The 21,648-nt window shown below is 45.5% G+C and overlaps 1 protein-coding gene across 1 annotated transcript in view; it reads right to left on the reverse strand.

The window, feature by feature from the left end:
- KLC3 (kinesin light chain 3) overlaps positions 1-21,648 on the reverse strand; it is a 931,842-nt gene that overhangs the window by 128,700 nt on the left and 781,494 nt on the right. Inside the window, exon 8 of the mRNA XM_078660896.1 lies at positions 12,345-12,518. Coding sequence (XP_078517022.1) covers positions 12,345-12,518 — 174 coding nt within the window. The remainder of the gene's footprint in view (positions 1-12,344; positions 12,519-21,648) is intronic.

Here is a 21,648-nt window from a genome sequence, read left to right on the forward strand (position 1 = left end):
ATAACACTCCCACAGCTCGCATAAAAATAGGTAACCTGGTTACGGACAGTATTCGAGTCATCTGAGGTACTAGGCAGGGCTGTCCTTTGTCTCCTATATTATATGCCCTAGTAGCCAAGCCGCTAGCCTGTGCATTACAGGAATATCATAGCCACAGGGGAATAAGGTTCCCGGGATATGCACTGATTGTCTCTACATACACAGATGACACGTTGTTGTAGGTCCGTGAGCGTGAAGACAACCTCTCCACAGTGCTACGGGAGGTGGTGCATTTCGGAGCCTTGTCAGGTTTGCGCGTTAATTGGAACAAGTCTATCATATTTCCTCTAACCCCGTCCACTAAGGGCTTTGAGCCAGAATACCAGCTACGATGGTCTACGGAGTGGGTGCGATATTCGTGTATCAAACTACATACAGATTCAGAAGTGGTATTCCGGGAGAACTATGGGATGGCGATTAGTAAGCTTGAAGAAGACACAGAGAGGTGGATTTGGTTTCCAATGTCTTTGATGGGTAGGGTGTTCATTATGAAGATGGTTATCCTGCCTTGTTTCCTATTACTCTTCACAAATATTCCCATGGTGATACCAAAGGTTTTTTTTGATGTCTCCAATCTCTGATGATCCATCTAGCTTGGGCGGGTAAACAGGCATGCGTTAGTTGGCGGATCCTTACTCTCCCGTAACTCTATGGGAGGACTTGGAGCCCCTGACTTAGACCTATATTACAGAGCTGCTCAGAGTGCGCGGGCACATTACTGGATTCATGGGCCACTTGAAATACCGTACATCCGTATAGAATCAGTTGTGGCGGATCCAATCCCGCTCCAGGCCTTGCTGTTTAGGCCTCCCGATAGGCGGAGGGGGATTATGGATTCCCTCAATAGTAGTTCACGCTTGGCACTACCTACTACAGCTCCAAGCTTGTGTCATCCTATATTCACTGGTAGCTAGACTCGACTGGTGTCCATGGTTATCGCCATGCGCAGATGAAGGGGTTGTTGCAATAGGGGACCTCTTCTCAGATGGAGTAGCAAAAAGTTGGGGGGATTTGGACACAGAAAATGAGACCCCGACTCTACTTACGCGATTCCAATTCTACAGAGTTCGTCACGCACTCAGTGAACAGCTGGGTGAGGATATGACAGAGCCCCCAGAAGTGAAAGCCTTAACTAACATTAGCACTACACAGGCATCTACCAAAATAGTATCCCGGGTCTACCATGTCTCGATGGCTACTAGGAGTGGCGACTATATTAAGGTGAGGTTAGCCTGGCAACGGGATCTGCAGAGGGACATCACGGACGATATGTGGACATACTGTTGTCTCAGCACAATGCGTATATCTCGTACAGGAGGCATAGATTAATATAATTCAAATACCTCAACAGGATATATTACACCCCGGAACGACTACATAGGTATGGGCTCCGTGAAGAGTCGACCTGTGATAGATGTAATACGCAGGTAGCTAATTTTGTTCATTTGGCCTGGACTTGTCCGGGAATAGCACATTTTTGGGGGTTAATTTTTGCTGAACTCAACCAAGTGGTAAAACTGACACTGATCCCAGAGCTGGCTTTCGCCTTACTGGGTTACTCTAGGGCGATACCAAAGGGTGTAAGGAGATTAATAGATATGGGTTTGTTGCTTGCAAAACGATGTGTGGCGATATGCTGGATGCGAGGTCCTCCTCCCACAATTGCGCAATGGTCTAGGGAAATGCTCTATTGCAGGACGTAAACTGAAGTTTACAGCAAACTGATCCCTCCAAGAAGTAGACCACACATTTTTGGGCATTGTATAAACCTATGTGGAAAGCAAAGATGATAATGAAGGTGACAGTGTAAATGAGGAAGGAGCAAGATCCCCTCCTGGACCCTAAAGTGTATAATTGAAATGTTGGTGACAGTGTCTCTGTCCAAAGTTATTGAAATCAGGCTTCTGATAACATTGCTTGAAGTAAATGTCAAGAATGGACGATGGACGAAAACTCAAGTGTAATGTTCAGCAGACGTTTTGTTTACAATAATTGTATGGTGCAGAAGTATCTAATTGCAACACATCATTATTATGCATATGATGTAATGTGAATCTCATGTTGATGAGGTTTAAAATGTAATAAAAACTTTTAAAAAACCAAAAAACTCCTTGCCCCTTCTAAAATAGAAGTTACCGCCAGTTGATGCTTCTTCCTACACTTTAACCCCTCCCATGCTCATGACGAGCTGAGCCGTCATGAGCCACGGCGCTCTGGTGCTCATGACGAGCTCACTTTGTCATGGCCGGTGGAATGCTCAGGTGCGGGGAGAATTCCCCTGCTGTGCTGAGCGTTCCACGGGAGCCGGTGCAACTGTGACGAGTTCAGCTCGTCATGAGCACAGGACCGCCGTTCCTCATGACGAGCACGGCGAAGGGGTTAATGGGCTTTTCGTAGGCTTTTGACATCTTTTTAACTCTTCTTGGCGACCCTTACCGACCCCCTCTCCTTCCTCCTTAAGGCGAGCTTCACGACTGACCGGATGGAAAAACTGGGGTTGGCTTTCTCCTGTTCCCTCGTCATGTCTATTCCCCATTTTTCAAATGTCTCTCTTTCTGTCCATACTTGATCTGTTAAGGCAGGTGTAACCCACGTGATCATCGTTGGTCCTTTACCTCCCCAGGTTGGGATTAGTATTTAGTATTAGTAGGTCTCTGTGGCAATTCTTACTGGGGGCATACCTGATTCCTGGAACTGGCCCTTTGTGTGTCCCGCTCTTGCTTCCCTCCCGCTGCTGCATCTGGCCATTAGCGCAGCGTGGTCGGACTGGGGGACTACACCTCCCGTGAGCCCTTGCGGTGGAAGCTGCCACCGCCTGCACTGCACCGCGCCCGGAGGCGCTTAAAAACGAAGAGAGCCCCGGTGGAGCGGGGCAATGTGGCAATTCTTACTGGGGGCATACCTGATTCCTGGAACTGGCGATTTATGTGTCCCGCTGTTGCTTCCCTCCCGCTGCTGCATCTGGCCATTAGCGCAGCGTGGTCGGACTGGGGGACTACACCTCCCGTGAGCCCTTGCGGCGGAAGCCGCCACCGCCTGCACTGCACCGTGCCCGGAGGCGCTTAAAAAACTAAGAGAACCCCGGTGGAGCGGGGCTCTATGGCAATTCATACTGCAACTGCCACTTTGTGTGTCCCGCTGTTGCTTCCCTCCTGCTGCTGCATCTGGCCATTAGAGTAGCATGGTCAGACTGGGGGACTACACCTCCTGTGAGCCCTTGCAGCTGAAGCCGCCACCGCCTGCACTGCACCGCGCCCGGAGGCGCATAAAAACAAAGAGAGCCCCCGCGTCGCGGGATCGCGCGGGTCGTGCCGGGTTAAGCCCGGGACTTGGGCGGGTCCGTCTGAGGCCGTCCGCGGACAACAGCGGTCGGGCGGGCCACCCCTCTAAGTTGCACCTGCGGTGAGTGTATATCTGTACTATGGGGAAACGGACCACTATTACTTCCACCCAGGCTTCCAAGAATACGTCTGTCATCTCCTCTTCCTTCGAAAGCATGCCTGAGAATGCCTTTAATATGGTCACAATAGAGATCGCAAATACTGAAAGAAGGTCAATGGGATTATCAGTACCAGATATAAATTCTCTTAAAGGCTCAGAAAATGGCAGTCCTACAACTTCTCAGCCGCTATCACCGAGCATAATAATTGTCAAACCCACCCATAATGATAAACCACCTGTGGGCCCGATGACGGATAGTAATGTGATTGTTATTCCTGACTCCCAGCAGAACAGTGAAGCTATTATTGCTAACACCACCCTGGTCTCTAACATTAAGACTGTAGGAGAGAAGAGGAAGAGAGGTCCCTCAAAATTGCCAATTAACAAGAGGAAACAACCACCCGCAATAAAAGTCAACCAACTCCGCAAAGTATGTGTTCACGTGGAAAAACTGTAACAAGCGGGGTACCAGCTAGTGTGACCATGCACTGTTGATTTATTTACAACGGAAACGGGACTTAATTCCATTTGCACACAGACTGAGCTAATTGCTGCAAATGGTACACAAGATAGGATAAATGGAAATCTAATTGACACCATAGTAGACTCAACTTTTAACCAATTGAAAAGTCTAATGGATAAACAGTTTAATCTTATTTTTAAACGTTTGGATAGATTAGAAAGCCTGGTGATGAAAGAAGACGCTAAAAGAAAAGGGGTTACTATTATTGACCAAATCAGGGGCAAACGGCTTTTGAAAGATGTGGAGGCTGTCAACAGGGGCACGGGGGGATTGGTCAACCATAATACATCTAGTACTAAAAATTTATGTGAAAAGTGTGATGTTGGAAAAAATCTTCCATCCTCTAATGTCACGCCTGGCACTGTGGCGGGCACATTGTTGCCGCCATTGTTGTCCGTAGCACACAGGCCAAGCCTCCTTGCTTATGGCAGCCTCGCCTGCCTTACCCGTGTTAGCCCCCGCAAAATCGGTGAAAGATTTAAACAACAAGCCTATTCATGCCACACGGGCTAAAAAACATGCGGAGGCCGTCCTCCATCTGCCTCCAGAAGCATGCCCCTACGTTATCATCTTAGCTGGAGTACCCCCTCTGAAAGAAGAGCAAAGCAAGTCCTGGGACCAGCTTAAAAATAAGTGCATTGATTGGTTGTTCAGGTACAAAGGGATGGGTACGGAGATTAGTAATAAAATCCTGATGGTACGACGGGTGGGATGGATAGGATCTTCGGTTAAGAATATCATGGGCGACTGCATAGTCGTGAACTTTAGACATCCTTCCCTGGTGAAATATTTATTAAAATGTAACACCGATCACTTTAGTTCCCCAACTGTCATAACCTCATTACCCCTAGTTTTCTTCTACAGACCTCCTCAGAGAGCCTATAACCTAGTTACACCAATATATCCTATACAAAATGGGTTTAGTGCTCTATCTGACCTGGAGAGCCAGGACTGACCACCTTAAGAATCCCTTAATATTGTATAACGGCCCCAGGATGTAGATATGGTCAATCAGGTCGTGATCAAACCTAGGTTCACTTGTACCTGTCATAAAGTTTACTTGGAAGAATCGTTGCCATTCTGCCCTGCCATTAATGACCTTGGTTCCTCAGCACAAAACTTAAACATACTTAGTTGGAACATCGCCGGTCTAAGGTCAAAGATGGAAATGGCAGAGAGGACCGATTGGATTAGTAATTTTGACATTTTAATGTTCCAAGAAACATGGTGTACTAGTGATTTACTTTTTGAGGGATTTTCTTGTCATAATAAAATCGTACCTATCCCTGTAGCAGGCTGACCTAGTGGGGGATTATCCACATGGACAAAGATTAGTGCAGGAAGTAACATTAAACCCCTGGAGACAAATGATAGTAACTTCCAGGCCACAATCTATTCTAACGGGATCACATTATGTTTAATACATTTTTATAATAATGATTTTATCTCACAACCCTATAGGAATTTTATCAATTTGTTTGATTTTATTGATAAGATTGTAGATGAACAAAGGTATGGCAAACTGGATGGTATCTGTCTGGGGGGTGATTTTAATGCGCATTTGAACAATAGTATGGATAACCCAGTTGTCACATCCATCCAGGTAATCCCTTGCAAAAGAGGGGAAGAACTGCATAATCACTTAGCCACTCGGGATTTAATCAACGTTATGGAGAAAGTAGGTTGCATGATTGATAAAGGTCCACTGCCTACCTTCAGAGGACGTGGTTGTTCATCCACAATTGATTATGTTTTTATATCTTCTTCCCTTGTGAACTGTGTAGCAAAGGCCGATGTTATAAGTACTGTTCACAGTGACCATAACCCAATTCTGACAACTATTAAATTTGCTAATAAATGTATAATACGTAAGGAAATAGGGGCAAAGAATCTGGTTGCATCAGCTGACAAACTTAAAGTAATTTGGAAGGGCATAGATAACAAGGCCCTCCTAGCACGTATCATAAAATCACATCCCATATTAGTGGAAACGTGCTTGTCTAGTGGATGCCTAGGCCCAGAGATCATTCAGGCTTTCACTGGGTTATGCGCGGGCATTAAACAAGAAATTTCTAAACCCGTTAGTAACTCATGTAAAAATCCCAGATGGTTTAATGGCACTTGTTCTCGGGCAAATCGAGAATTACGTGATGCCCTAGCTGCGTAACCCAGGGACAGGACTCTGGTTAGAGTCCTGAGAGAACGCTACAAGATAGCAACAAAAACACGTACAGAGGAGCTACTGAAGGAGCGGTGGGATTCTCTCGCACGCTCCGCTGTACTTAAAGATGTCACTGGGTTTTGGGGTGAGGTAAAATCTATGAGGTCTTTGGGCTCAAATATCACCCCGATAAACTGCAACATAGCTAGCAACATGCGGGAAGAGCACTTCTCAAGAATATATACAGCATCAACAACGACTGCTGATAGTTATTGCCCAGTTAACACGGTCAATATCTCTATAACTGAAGTGGAAGATGCCATAAACCAAAGCGCAGGAAATAAAGCGCCAGGTCCTGACGGATTATCAATTGATTTAATCAAATCTGAGCCTGATTTCTGGTCCCCCTTATTATATAACGTTTTTAACAATTTGTCCCATACTACCATCCCAAAAACCTGGTCGAATAGCATCATTGTTCTCATCTTTAAGAAGGGCAATAGACTTAATCCCAGCTGCTATCGCCTTATATCCTTGATTGATAATACTTTGAAGATCTTAGGAAGAGTAATTTTTAATAAAATCAGGAATTGGGCAGAGGACACTCAAATTTTCAATTCTTGTCAGTTGGGATTTAGGAGTAACGTGGGAACTGTAGAACAGTGCTTGAACCTAAATCTGATACTGGGCAAATACACTATCGCCAAAAAAGTCCCATTGTATCTGGGTTTTATGGATTTAAGTTTGGCATTTGATTTTGTTAACCGTTCTCGGTTATGGGAGATTCTTTTAAATTACGGGCTGGATAAGGCACTTGTACACTTTCTGGCGCATCTGCATAGAGACTTGAAAGCATGGGTTAGGATAAACAATGAAGGAGAGGTCTCCGGGGATATTTTAATTGGTAGGGGGGTTAGACAAGGTTGTGTCTTAGCCCCCTTACTTTTTATCCTTTATATAAATGAATTAAATAAATCCCTGTCTAAATTATCTTGCGATGTTCCAAAAATCAACGGTAAACTGCTCCCCGTAATTTTATATGCGGACGATGCGGTCCTGATGGGCCGCACACCTAAAGCACTTCGCTCTTTAATAACGGGCTTTGTATCCTTTATGGCAGATTTGGACCTGTGTACCAACTTTAATAAATCATATATAATGTCTTGCGGGCCTAAAAAGCACCGAATTCATCATATTGTGTCAGTAGAAGAGCTCTTACAAAGCACTAGCACTTTTCCCTACCTGGGCCTAGTTTTCTCAGACTCAGGATCTTGGCAGCCACATGTGGTCCACGGAAAAAACAAACTCGGCAAGGCCATAAATTCAATCATAAGCCTTCGACAGCCAAAGCAGGTAAAGGTTGTAATTCCATTACTACAGATTTACAAGGCCCAATGTATACCGACGGCGACTTACGGCGCAGAGGTGTGGGGGTACGCAAATTGTAGAAGTATTCAAACTTAAGAAAACAGATTCTGTAGAAAGGTATTAGGGGCCATAATCTCAGCACCTACTTTTATATGTCGTAAGGAATTAAATCTTCATTATGCGGAGGATATCATCAAGTCGTGGCCAGTATTATTCTGGCTAAAGATATGGCAAAATCCTGCCGCACTCTTAACTCAAGAAAGAATCACAGAATGTTTTAAATGTGACAGGGGTAGTTATATACCCTGGCTAGGAGCAGTAAAGAAAAGCCTAGCCAGTATAAGGCTGGAGCATATTTTCCTCTCTCCTCCAGTTACAGACGGTATAGACTAAAAGTCTGTGAGAGGGGCATTGTTTGATTTATACCGTAAGGAAAGAGAAAACTTGGTGCTCCATAAATCGTCAAACATTAGATACACCCCTCTTCTGGTGTTACCGGGCAGGAACGACAACATGCCTCAGGTATATCTCAGAAAAAACCTTGGGAGATGGAATAGGAGTCTGCTATTTCTCCTAAGAGACGGGAGTATAAGATACTCACTTTGTTTCCCGTTAGGTTTTAATAAAAGTTTAGAGAACCTGTCTTGCCCGTGCGGCTTCGGTCGTAAACAAACATTGTTACATTTTCTGTTTTTTTGTGGATTTTATGTGAGATATACTAAACTGTATTTGATTCCTTATTTTAAATCACATGTTATTATTGATTTTAATTTGGCATTTCATGAAATACAGCAGTTAGGTAGTGATGACATGATTTTTAGAGTAAGCTCCTTTCTGAAATCCACGATACGCTTGCGAGTCTCTATGAATATGTCAAAGACAAAGTGAACCCTTTTGCACATATACCTGCTCTTTGCACATAGTCTAAAGTTTACATACTGCAGATTTGCACATAGATATCGTTAGAACTGTTGTTTGCTGAATGTATATACAGCAACTATTCGCACTTTATTGCTATTTTTGCACATCAGTTTCATGACGATAATGATGTTTTTATTTCCAACCCGTTTTTATGTATGTGTTTTATGTGATCAAATATTTATGTACTATTTGGTATGATGATTTGTACTTTTATGGATATTTTATATCCGAATAAAGACCATTTGACTTGACTTGACTTGATTAGTATTTAGAGTTTTATATAGCGCTAGCTTGACCCAAATGTATCAGAGCGCTTTACATGTTATTTGATAACTTTTACAAGAGGTACATGAGGGGATTCGTAAGAGTCATCGTTGAACAACACAGCATTAAGTGGTTGTAAAGTGACACAAGTATAACACAAGGATGCACTGAGGAAGGGCCTTGGTTATTTACAAATGTGACTGAATATATATCTGAAGACTCAGTGTGGTTTAACACCGGTTTTTCTTTGGCAATACGTATCACAGTCCCTCTATTACAAAATGCCCCCTTGACTTGTATTTAGGATAAAATGTCACTTTACAGCGATTGCCAGGCGGACCAGAGTGAGTCAACGATTCTCTTTGGCCTTGCTGTATGGTGCGAACTATTACCTGCTGGGTATTATGAACTTGCTCTAAAATATGCTAACTTTGTAGTAGATCTATAGGGTCTTGTTCCAGGTTCCGTTTTTGCCTTTTCTCTTTTCCGACCTCCTGCGGATTAAACTTTTCCTTGGAAGTGTGTATGTTTCCTTCTTTTGAAGTCAACTTGCTTATTTCACTGACCCTTATTATTTTACGTTGCACTGAATCGACCGATATCTTCAGACTGAGGGAGTAGCTATCTTCTTTGGTTACTATTGGGTCTGGCCCCTTTATTCCCAAACAGGAGTGGACTGGCAGCTGTTGGATCTGGTCCACCTGTCTGTCCCTTACCTTCCTCATTAGTTGTTCTTTGGCTTGAGTAAAGGTCAATTTAGCCTCCTTATCTTCAGTGCCTTCTTCTGCTACAAGGTCTTCTGCTTTCTTTCTAGGGGCACAGCTGAATTGACTGCTTTTGGTTGAAAATGTTTGCTCCTTTTTCTTCCGAAAAGGATTGGGCTGGCAACAGTTGGATCTGGCCCACTTGTCGGTCCTTTTCCTTCCTCGTTAGTTGTTCTTTGACTTGAAAAAAGGTAAATTTAACCTCCTGTCCTTCTATGCCTTTCTCCACTATAGAGTCTTCTTGCTTGCTTTCTGGGGGCACCCCTGACTTAACTACTTTGGTAGGAAAATTGGGTTACGCACCTGCGTGCCACGAGTGGTACCGGACCTGAGGATATTTTTTGGCAGCCTACGCAGCACCCCTACATCTATGCCTATTCCCTGCTGACGAGAGGTAACCACCTCGAAACACGTGTCCAGGGATGGCCAACGCGACAGTGACTTTTTTGCTCAAGACCCTGGCAGAGGCACACCCGCTGATGCTTACTTCATGGACCACAATGCTTTGGGGCAACACGCTGATAGGACAAGCAGTGTGCGACCAATTGGACTTTCTTTTATATTCAAGCTCTCTTGAGCTGGTGGGGCTGACGAGCCAGGGTTACGCACCTGCGTGCCACGAGTGGTACCGGACCTGAGGATATTTTTTGGCAGCCTACGCAGCACCCCTACATATATGCCTATTCCCTGCTGACGAGAGGTAACAACCTCGAAACACGTGTCCAGGGATGGCCAACGCGACAGTGACTTTTTTGCTCAAGACCCTGGCAGAGGCGCACCGCTGATGCTTACTTCATGGACCACAATGCTTTGGGGCAACACGCTGATAGGACAAGCAGTGTGCGACCAATTGGACTTTGGAAAATTGGGTACACCTCCCCTTGGTGACGAATGTGACAACCAGCTATGATTGTATTAACTTTTTGATTGTGACTTTTCCTAAGTCTTTTGCACTGACTTGGGTGGCTTGGCTGGTTCCCCTTGTGAGACACTTCTTGGTAAAACCTGCACCGCTGAGCGACACCTTCCCAGCGCTTCTTTGTAGTGGCGCTTCGACTTCCTTCCTCTGCTGTGTGCTCTCCACAATAGTAGTCTCGCCCAAGCCTGCTTTATATGGCTTTCTCGGGTGAGTTTTATTTCCTACTCGCTTCCTCTTCCTCTTGTTTATAATTCACCTTGAAGGGGTTGTCACAGCCATGGCATGGTGGGCAGTTTTACCTGCCCCTTAATCTCTACCAGAACCAATTTGAGCATCCCAGAGAACGAGGTCAGTTTGTCCAAAACAGGGCTACAGGTAGAAGTAAACTGTGCCTCGACTGCGCCCTTTGTACACACAAATTTAGTGCTCCAATCTTAGTGTCAATTGCCGCTAATGTAGAACGCCATTGTATTTAAAAGGTCCACTTGAATATCTAACTTGCTCGACTGATATGTCAGGGCATTAACAACCGATTGAAATGAATTAAGCAGAATCTCCCAGGAACTACTTTCAGGACCTTGTTCCCCGGTGGGTTGCCTGCTTGGAATATCGGCTTGTGTACAAATGGCAGGGGAGCCCAATACAGGGGTACTCACTATGGCGGGATGTAAGCCCAGCACATGTACTTTCTCAGCCTGAAACTCCCCCATGGGTAGTGAGTAGTCATTGTCTGATTGTGCCTCTTTCTGCAGGGATGATGAGTTGAGGGGTTGGCTTACTAAAAAGTTTGTTGAGTCAATTTCCAGGCCTGTCCCCCGCATAGAGGCTATTCCATCTAGATCTTCCATATTGAACTTGGGTCAGGCCGTAATGTATCCAGTATGGTGGTGCAGCTCAGCCATGACCTGAATATCTTTACCTAAGCTAGGGGGATTAGTGGACTCCTTGCCTCTGTTAGGTATTTCTGTGGCCAGTGCAGATATGTTTTTAGGACCTGCTTCTTACATTTTTGGCACCGCCATTTGCAAGGCCCCTTTCTCACAGCTCTCCTTCTTCTCTCGTATCCAGCTATTGCTTGTAGCCCAGGTTTCCCATTTAAAAGGGCTCTTTTTTGTTTTCAGACACACCAGGGGGACAGATGCATTTAATTCCTCCTTTTAATTGAGAACCACATTAAGATCCAATTTGCAATTTTTCAACAATTGTGGCTGTATCGGGCTTTGTTGACCACTGATATGAATATCTTTACGATATGTGAGTAAGGCATCCACGGATTCTTTAGAAAGTCAGATTACCTGAGCACCTTATTTTGTTATTGTATATACCTTGGTGTCAATTAGGTAAATGTTTGTTTAGTATTGTTTTTTATAGTTATATTTCACAGTATGCTCTTAAACTGTCCACACCATACACACTGACAGTGATCTGGCGCCATACTGTCAGGTCCCTCCAGGACCTGGTGTCAATCTGTAACATTACTCCCAGAAACATAGCATCATACTGGAACATCTCTCTGAGGACCTGATTGAAGACTGCAACTTCACTCTAACAATACAAAGCTAGTTGGTCTTCCTGAGATCCTAAATGGATGTTATCACAATTTAATTAAAAAGAGAAAGGGTCATATTATAAAAACAAGATAATGCTTTAGGGAAATTGATGACAAATATTAACGGTGTTAAAGACCTCTGAAAAAAGAAGCGTGATAGAATTTAGGAAAGGAGCACATTCGATCCAATTAAATTTTGTTGTACAGGTGTCTCTTCAAACCATTACATGTGTCTGGTAGCAAGATGTGCAGCTAAGAGCCCTAAAGACAGTGCCATCTCCACGCCAACAGAAGGAACACTACTGAAATGATGAAAGAATGTGAGGGTTGTGTAAGTAGGGGAGTGGTTATAAAAGCACAAGTAAGTATCAGCGAACAGCATCAATGTGTCTCACCAGGTTGTTCTTGGTCTTCGCCACATTTGCATCTTCTGGCCCTAGAGTGCTTTCGTAGATGCACAACGCCCGCTCATAGTACTCTTCCACCTCCTGAAATTTGCCCTGGTTTTGACAGAGCAGTGCCAGATTGTTCAACTGCTTAGCCACATCTGGGTGATCTACACCCAACACCTGTAAAAATTCAAAACGAGGGTAAGAATAAAGTCATCAGCTTTCTGGAGTTACAAACATTAAGCAGACACTCTTCTTTACATTACCTTGAATTTAAAACCCAAATACCTGCGCAAAATGGTTAACAACCATTACAATGAATCTTTTACCCCACATATTATCACCCCGCATACCATGACAACACAAATACCATCACTCCGCAATGCCATTACAATGCATGGCATTACATTTGATATGCTTTTACCACGCATGCTTTTACAACGAAATTCGTTGTAAATGCATGAATGGTAAAAGCATATGTTTTTTATATGTAAGTATAAGGTAAGTAAAGAGTTTTGGGTTTGTGGTGTAGGGGTATATGTTATAGGGGTTCAGGGGTAATTTTAGGGTTAAGTGTATGTTTGGGTTTTGGGGTGCTGGTTTATTTTTAGGGTTTAGGGTGGGTTTAGGTTATGGAGTGTTGGGGTATTTTTAAGGGTCAGGGTTGAATAGGGTTTTAGGGTGTATGGGGTATTTTTAGGGTTCAGGGTGGGTTTAGGTTTTGGGGTGCTGGAATATTTTTGGGGTTCAGGGTGCGTTTAGATTTTGGGGTGCTGGGGTATTTTTGGGTTTCATGGTGCATTTAGGTTTTGGGGTGCTAGGGTATTTTTAGGAGTTAGGGTGGGTTAGGGTTTTGGGGTGCAGGGGGTATTTTTAGGGTTCGGGGTGGAGTTAGGTTTTGGGGTGCAAGAGGTATTTTTTCAGGGTTAAGGGTGCGTTTAGGTTTGGGGTGTTGTGGTATTTTTAGGGGTCAGGGGGCGTTAGGGTTTTGGGGTTGTAGGGGTATTTTTAGGGATCAGGGTGGGTTAGGGTTTTGGGGTGCAGGGGGAATTTCTAGTGTTTAGGGTGGGTTTAGGGTTTTGGGGTGCAGGGGTATGTCTAGGGATCGGGTGGTATAGGGTTTTGGGGTGTAGGGGATATTTTTAGGGTTAAGGGTGCATTTAGGTTTTGGGGTGCTGGGGTATTTTTGGGGTTCAAGGTGCGTGTATGTTTTGGGGTGCAGGGGTATTTTTAGGGGTCAGGGTAGGATAGGGTTTTGGTGTGCAGGGGGTATTTTTAGGGTCCAGGGTGGGTTTGAGTTTTGGGGTGCACAGGGTAATTTTAGGGTAAAGAGTGGTTTTGGGGTGCCAAGGGTAATTTAAGATTTAAGCGGATATGGGTATTGGGGTGGTATGGGTAATTTAAACATTTTGGGGAAGTTTCGTTTTTGGGATCGTTTTTGGGATATAAATAGACATATATGGGTTGAAATGGGTATTAAATAATATATGAGTTTTAAGATTTTAAGATATTTATACCAGTATTATTTAATTGAAACTTCATAAATGGCATGTCAGAAACAATGAGCAACAGCAACAGTATTAAGAGAAAAAAACAACTCAAGTTTGAAAAAAATGACTGTATAAAAACAGGATGTGACCTATAACGTGCATCATGTGATCAAGGCATTTGTAGTGCCGAAAAACGTTATGCTGCTAGCGCAGATGGTGGACGCATCTAAATAAAGAAATCTGCGCTTTACCTGTGGGCTGTGCTCCGGTGTCTTATCTAACAAGCAGTTGAAGTTTTCTGGATATGTGTTGCTGGTTTGAGACTCCTTCAGCTAAACACGGACCCCCTTCTGGAATTGTGGCCAAATGCAAGCAAAGGAGTTGCTGCCTGTTAGCGGGCGAAGGAAAGTCATCCGGGAGGATTATCAGCGTGGCTCCCCAGCACCCTTAAATGTGGCGAACCAAAACAACAGCGTTAAGGTAAGCGGACTTGAGTCAGAGGACGTGCGTTTGGCTTAACCTGAAGCTGTACAAGGGAGCACGAAGCCTAATTGAGTGGGCGCCTGGGTTAGGAAGGTGTGCAGTCAGCAGTGCGGCGAGTAACACGTACAGGAAAAAGATTCTAGCAGGACACTACATTCCTCCCAAACGTTAATAAAAATTGAGGAAAAGCAAAGTCCGAACCTGTGGGAGGAAAGACATAAATATGCAATATTGTAAACTTAGAAGGGGGCTCTTCAGCTGCCTGCTAGATAACGCCGGTGGAAATTTTGCAGCTGAAACGTTCGTTCTCTTGGGCTCGGCGTCCTGGTTCTCGGCGGGCGTGCTCTTCTGGACTTGCGCCAAGGAAGTATGTTCTTCAGTCCACTGAGATCTTGCTTTCAGGGTGACGCCGAACAAGATGACCAGATGGTAGCCTTGATGGATGCTGTTATCTTCCACTAGTCCATCTGGTTTCTTCACTGTAGGCAGCCTGGCTTCACATTGCAAAGGAGGGAGTGGTTGAAGGACATCCCTCTCACTGGGACGCTTTCTTGCGGGTGTTCTCCTGCCACGAGATATCCCGGAGGCCCTCTTCTTCAGGTTTCGGCTGGGTGTTCTCTGCAGCGTTGCTCCAACTCCACAGTCTGGGTGTGAATGGAGGAGGCGATGAGATTACTACGCAGTCCGTAGCTCCACCTGGAGGTTGGCTGTTGACTCCTGCCTTTGCGCACAAGTTGCTCTTCTTCCCAGGACGTGCAGGATAGACGGCGGTGGATCCAGCTCTCTTGTCGGGACCCTCTGCCACCGGTGTCCCTGAGGCCTTTGCCCCTTGGATATCCACGGGCTGGTGTGGAGTGGTCAGTTCTCCTTCTGCCGGACGTCTGAGCGCTCTCCGCATCCAATCTTCCGCTCAATCCCAAAGATAGGTGTCACCAATGGTCCAGCCTGTACTCTCCTGTAGTCGACCGGTTATCGGGGAACTTGTAAGTAGATGCCTGTTCTGTTCCTAGTGCCATCAATGTTCTCCTGGACATGTGGGTCACTGTATGCAGTGTTGTGGTGCGTGTCACCTCTTTTTCTGGTGGGTGTGTAGGCTTGTCACACCCCTCCTCACCTTTCTGGATGTTGTTGTTCTTGATGGCGTCGTGCCACATGACTCCTTTCTTCTTCTCCTTCCTTCATGGTGTCGTGCCCTTCTTCTCCGTTTTCCTTTTCGTGAACCGGTCTGGCCATCTCGCTGTCCTTGTCTTCCTGACTAGGCTTCTCCAGGCAGCGTGCACTCCGCCTGTTTCCCACTGGTCTTTTCCTGGCGTTCGGACACTGTCTTCTTCTCTTCTGTGACTGGACCGGTTGTTGCGATCTTTCTTGCTTCCTGTTACTTCTGGTTCTTGTAGGTGTTGCGTCCGTCCCTTCGGGTCCTCTTCCGGACACTCTCTTGGGCATGTGGTTCACGAACGTCTTCTGTCTTCGGAGCAGACCTCCTGCCAGGTCTCTCTGCGCTGGCGACCATCTGACTGGTCGTTCCACTTTTCTTTCTAGGCGATTCTCTGAATTCGTCTTCCTTGTGACCAGGCTGGGTGTTCACCCTTTTTCCTTGCGACTTCATCTTCGTTGGCGACCAGACAGGGGTCGGCTTTGTCTTCTTCTTTGCGACTTCGTCCTCCTTGCGACCAGACTGGGTGGTCTGTTTTACCTTCTTCTTTGCAACCAGACTGGGCGGTCGGCTTTCTCCTTCTTGCGACCAGGCTGGGTGGCTGGCTTTCTCTTCTTTGTGACCAGGCTGGGTGGCCGGCTTTCTCCTCCTTGTGACCAGACTGGGTGGCCGGCTTTACCTTCTTGCGACCAGACCGGGTGGTCGGCGTTCTTCTCCTTGCAACCAGGCTGGGTCGGCTTTCTGTTGTGAGTCTTCATGCTCCTGGTGATCTGCGTGTTCACTTTCCTTTGCTGTTGCGATGCTTTTGCTTTGGCGCGCTTTTGTCCACGCTCTTCGGGTGCTTCACTGTGTCCGGAGGGTTGCGCCACCGCTCCTGTGACTTTCGCTGGCGTTCCCGTGTGGGGTACCGGCTTTGGTGTCGGTGTAGTGCTTCAGGAGGGTTGCATCACCGCTCCGTTGATCTTTTTGTCTGGTCTTTATTTTCGTGCACCGATGGCTGTGTTTCTTGCTTTTCTTGGGCGCACTTGCTGCGTGCTTTAAGCGTCCTTTGTGGAGTTACTGCACTCCTTTCGTGTGTTTCCTGCGCCTCCCATTTGCTATGGTTTGGCGCTACTTTTAGTATGGTGAGTTTTTTGTGCGTTCGCCTTTGTGCTTGGCAGCTCTCACTGTGCCCTAGTGTTGGCTTTTATCCGCCATCCGGGTGATGCTTGGCTGTTTCTCTTGGCTAGTCGTGGCATTACTTTCAGGCAGGGGTGAGCATGTCCCTGTCTCTGCGTTCACGTGCTCCTAATGCTTAGCTGCGCAGTTACCTGGTGTGGAGTTCCTGAGTGTCCCTCGCTTGTCCAGCGTTACTGCTTGTCATTTTCCTGCGCGCTCCTCTAGTGCCTTGGGTTGCTGCACCCCTGGTGCGCTTCTGGTGCAAACCTGCGCCGTCCCCCTTTTGTTACCACAAGGCTGTGTGGTGGCTTTGCGCCATTTGGGCATGGCAGTGTTTTGTTGGATGTGGCAGGCTGTGTAGTCTCCGTCCGCGTTGCTGCAGGCTTGATTTCCCCCCGGGAATCCCTTTCTTGGCTTGTGCTAGGCTTGCTTATTTCTTGGTTGTGCTAGGCTTGTTTATTTCTTTTGGCGCAGAAACACCAGGTGTCCACTAGATGATAGTGTAGGGTAACTAATGGCCGTCCATGTCGTTTTATTATACCCTTTTCTGGAGCCTTGTTTGGTTCCTTCGTGGTGCAGGCAGAGTTGTTTTCTTTTCTTTTTTTTCACACTGGTTCATTAGGGGCAGAGTGCTGGGAAGCAGCTCGTGGATGGTGCTTCCTCCGTACCTATTTTATTGGCCTCCCTATCATCAGCGCTCCACCGACCCTGCTCCGGCCGCTCCCGCTTCTCTCCTGAAGCCTCGACGCTCTCGCCTCCCCCCAGACACAGGTGGGCGGCCGAAGATCGCAGGACAACTCCCTCAGACCTTCAGGTGAGTTGCTTTGGTTGGGAATTCGCGGCTTGGCCGCACACAGTGTTTACTGGTATCTCCTGCCCCCTCGCCGCAGTCTCTCGGCACATGGGCTGCGCGGGAGTCTGGATGTCGCTACAGGCTGCTCGCGGCCTCTGCTTGTGTGACCCCACGCGTGTGGGGTCACACTATTGCGGCCTGTGCAGGTGGGGTCTGGCCGGCCGGCTTATCTCTGTGGGCACTCCGACGGCTCGGCAGCACTCGGCAGGGCTAGGGAGGTGCGGGGTGGGCTCCCGGTCACCTCCTCATTGGCATATTGGCCCGGGGCTCAGCGCATGCCCCGCGGGCCTCTTGGCGGTCGGCGCCGATCGTAGTAGGGGTGCCCCTAGGCGGGCAGCACTATCTCCCCCTTCTTCTTTAGCTGGTGCACGCGGGGCACAGCCACCTCGTCGCCAATGTAATGTTGGGCTCTAGGCCCGCATTATGGTAATGAGAGACACACGGAAACCAGGATAGTGGGCTGGTAGAATGGGCCCAGAGCACGTGCGCTCCGCCCCCTTTATCGACTGGGTCACGTGACTCGTGACACCAGTGGTGGGTGGGTGTAAAGTGTAGGTTTACTTCATAACAACTAGAACGTGTCCAGCAGGACACTACAGGGAGGATACCCTGAGGATTAAGGATTTTAACTGCTCCGAGTTATGAGAATCCGGACCGAGAGATGATGAGGGAGTGGGCGGAGACAAATTTAGATTCCTTCAGAAGACTTGTAATGTAGTAATCCTAGTGAAGTATGAAGAAAAGGACCGCCTCAAACTTCAGGAGCAAATTGAAACAGTGAATCAAGAACTAGCTGTCATGGGCAAATCTGAAGAAATTATTAAGCTCAAAGAAGAAATGAATAAAAGACTGAAGAAAGAGGAAGACAAGATACGGGAGAGGAAAGCCTACAAATTTCACTGTGTTCACACAAATTACGAGACAGGCGCATCTTCACATTCGCCAAAATATATGATGCATTAAAAGTCTCAAAGTATGGTAATTCAACAACAAATCAGGCAGGGGCCAATAAAGCAGGACAGAGTAGATCATCTAACTCGGAATGGAGTTATGCAGTAGAAAGTGAAACAGTACCTGCAAAAATTGATCTGATTGAACAGGTGGATTTTTGGTATATGAAAGGCGCAACACCTTGCGACCAAGGACTCAGCAAAACAGAGGGCAAAAACCAGATCCACCAAATGCCCCGAAAAGCTAAATCAAGAAGATACAAGGAAACCACAACCTACGCCCACCCAGACGGAATTGGAGATGGCAATAGAAAATCCCAATCACATTAATCAAAGTAGTCAAACAGTAATCAACTTAACTGACATTGACCTCAACAAAGCGGAGGAACAACTATTATCTTTGGGGTTATCGTATTGCCCAATCATTTCATTTGACTACCCCAGCACTAGGTTGGATGTCTTCAAAGGCATAAAAAAACTGAAATGGATGAAATAAATATCATCTACAAAACAAAAACAAAAGTAAGAATAAAGAAACAGCAACGCCAACGAATCCCACAAGTCCCTCTCTCCTTAATCCCAAGGACTCGGAACAAGCTCTACTAGATGACTTATGGGACTTAGCTAATGAAAATTGTTCCCAAGAAAACAACATGGGGCTTGATGTTACACAAGCCAGAACCACCACTCCTTTTAAGCCAGCATCTAAATTCAATCTAATCACAATAAGAGATTCAATAGATATTTTTCAAGAACAGCTGGTAAAAGGCTTTAAAAAACTCAACTATAAAGTGCAAAGGGCCAAAAAACACAAGATCAATCGGATAGAACGTCAATACGACCAACTGATAAAGAAATTGAAAACTAATCCTGACGTCATAATCCGAAATGCGGATAAACGAGGGAATATAGGGCCATATGTAGGAAGCCTATTTGCACTTGCAAATGCTGAAATTAGCAGAATTTCAGCATTTGCCATCGAAATTAAGGCAGTGTGCTATGTAGCATGCAAAAAACCACATGCTAAATAAGGAATCGCTAAATTTGCGATTCCTTTTTTTGCGATTGCATTTAAAGAATTGCAAATTGCGATTCTTTAAATGCAATGTAGGAAGCAGCAAAGTTGTGCAAATTGTGGCTTAAGGAATCGCAAAATACCACCAACTTCAGGTTGGTGGTAAATTGCGATTTCTTTGAAAAGTGCACTTTATGGCATTTTTCAAAGTGCCATGTGGGTCACGTATGTGGGCCACATGTGCACACATGTTAATTTCAGGGGTGCAACAGAGTGTCCTATTGACACCCTTGCAACCCTAAAATTGCATTCTCAATTTGTGATTCTCTAATTGAGAATCGCAAATTGAGAATGTCTTCCAATTCATTCCTATGGGCCTTCTATTCATCAGTGATGTCGTCAGTGATGTCACTGACCATGTCATGAATGATGTAATATGTGACGTCATCCGCAGTGCATTGCAGGGGCGCGGGTTATAGTTAGCTCAATTAACTATATCAGGCGAATTTGGCCGGTTTTGCACTAGTAAAATGCCCAACTATCTATAACGTCCCTAAAACCTATCCTTTTTTCACTGAATTTCTATGCTTTTTTTAAAGGCTAATTTCTAACTATAACGTCCCTGAAACCTATGGTTTTTTCAGTACCTTTCAAAGGTTTTTTAAATGATAATTTCTAACTATAACGTCTCTGAAATCTATGGTTTTTTCAGTGAATTTCTAAGGTGTTTTTAAATGCTAATTTCTATCCATAACATCCCTGAAACCTGTTATTTTTTTTCAGTGAATTTCTAAGGCTTTTTAAATGCTAATTTCTAACTATAACATCCCTGAAACCGGTGTTTTTTTCAGTGAATTGCTAAGGTTTTTTAAAGGATAATTTCTAACTACACCTAGATAGGTAAGATATGTGCAGAAAGAGAAAGAAAGGCACAGAAAGAAGCAAGAGAAGTGAAGAAAGAAACAAGAGAAGTACAGAAAAAGGCACGAAAAGTGCAGAAAAAAACAAGAGGTGCAAACAGAGGAAAAAAGGTGCAGAAAAAAGATGGAGAAGTGAGAAAAGAGGCAAGAGAGGGGCAGAAAGAAGCAAGAGATTGAATAAAGAAGGAAGAAATTCACAGAAAGAAGCAAGAGAGTTGCAAAAAGAAGAGAGTGTGGTGCAGAATAAGAAGAAAGGCGCAGAAAGAGGCAAGAGAGGTGCAGAAAGAGGCAAGAGAGGTGCAGAAAGAAGCAAGAGAAGCGCAGAAAGAAGCAAGAGACGTCCTGAAAGAAGCAAGAGAGATGCAGAAAGAAGAGAGTGAGGTGTAGAAAGAGGCAAGACTGGTGCAGAAAGAGGCAACAGATATGCAGAAAGTGGCAAGAGAGGTGCAAAAAGAGGTAAGGGGTGTAGAAAGAGTCAAGAGAGGTACAGAAAGAGGAGGAAAGGCACAGAAAGAAGCAAGGGAGCCTCAGAAAGAGGCAAGAGATGAGCACAAATAGGCAAGAGAGGTACAGAAAGAGGCAAGAAAGATGCAGAAAGAGGCACGAGAGATACAGAAAGAGGCAAGAGAGGTGCAGAAATAGGCAAGAGAGGTGCAGAAAGAGGCAAGAGAGGTACAGAAAGACGAGAGTGAGCTGCAGAAAGATGCAAGAGAGATGCAGAAAGATGCAAGACAGGTGCAGAAAGAGTCAACAGAGGTGCAGAAAGAGTCAACAGAGGTTCAGAAAGAGGCAAAAGAGGTAAAGAAAGAGGCAACAGAGGTACAGAAAGAGGCAAGAGATGTGCAGAAAGAGGCAAGAGAGATGCATAAAGGTGCAAGAGATGTACTGATAGAACAAAGTGAGCTGCAGAAAGAAGGAAGAGAGGTGCAGAAAGAGGCAAGAGAGATGCAGAAAGAGGCAAGAGATATGCATAAAGGTGCAAGAGATGTACTGATAGAGCAAAGTGAGCTGCAGAAAGAGGAAAGTGAGGTACAGAAAGAGGCAAGCGAAGAGCAGAAGGAGGAAAGAGAAGTGCAGAAAGAGGCAAGAGAGGTACAGAAATAGGAAGAGAGGTGCAGAAAAAAGCAAGCGAGGTGTAGAAACAGGAAGAAAGTGATAGAAAGAAGCAAGAGAAGTGCAGAAAGAGGCAAGAGAGGTGCAAAAATATGAGTGAGCTGCAGAAAGAGGGAAGAAATATACATAAAGAGGCAAGTGAGGTACAGAAAGAGGCAAGAGAGGCGCAGAAAGA

Source organism: Lissotriton helveticus, chromosome 9, assembly GCF_964261635.1.
Source record: "Lissotriton helveticus chromosome 9, aLisHel1.1, whole genome shotgun sequence".
In the NCBI taxonomy this organism is placed as follows: domain Eukaryota; kingdom Metazoa; phylum Chordata; class Amphibia; order Caudata; family Salamandridae; genus Lissotriton; species Lissotriton helveticus.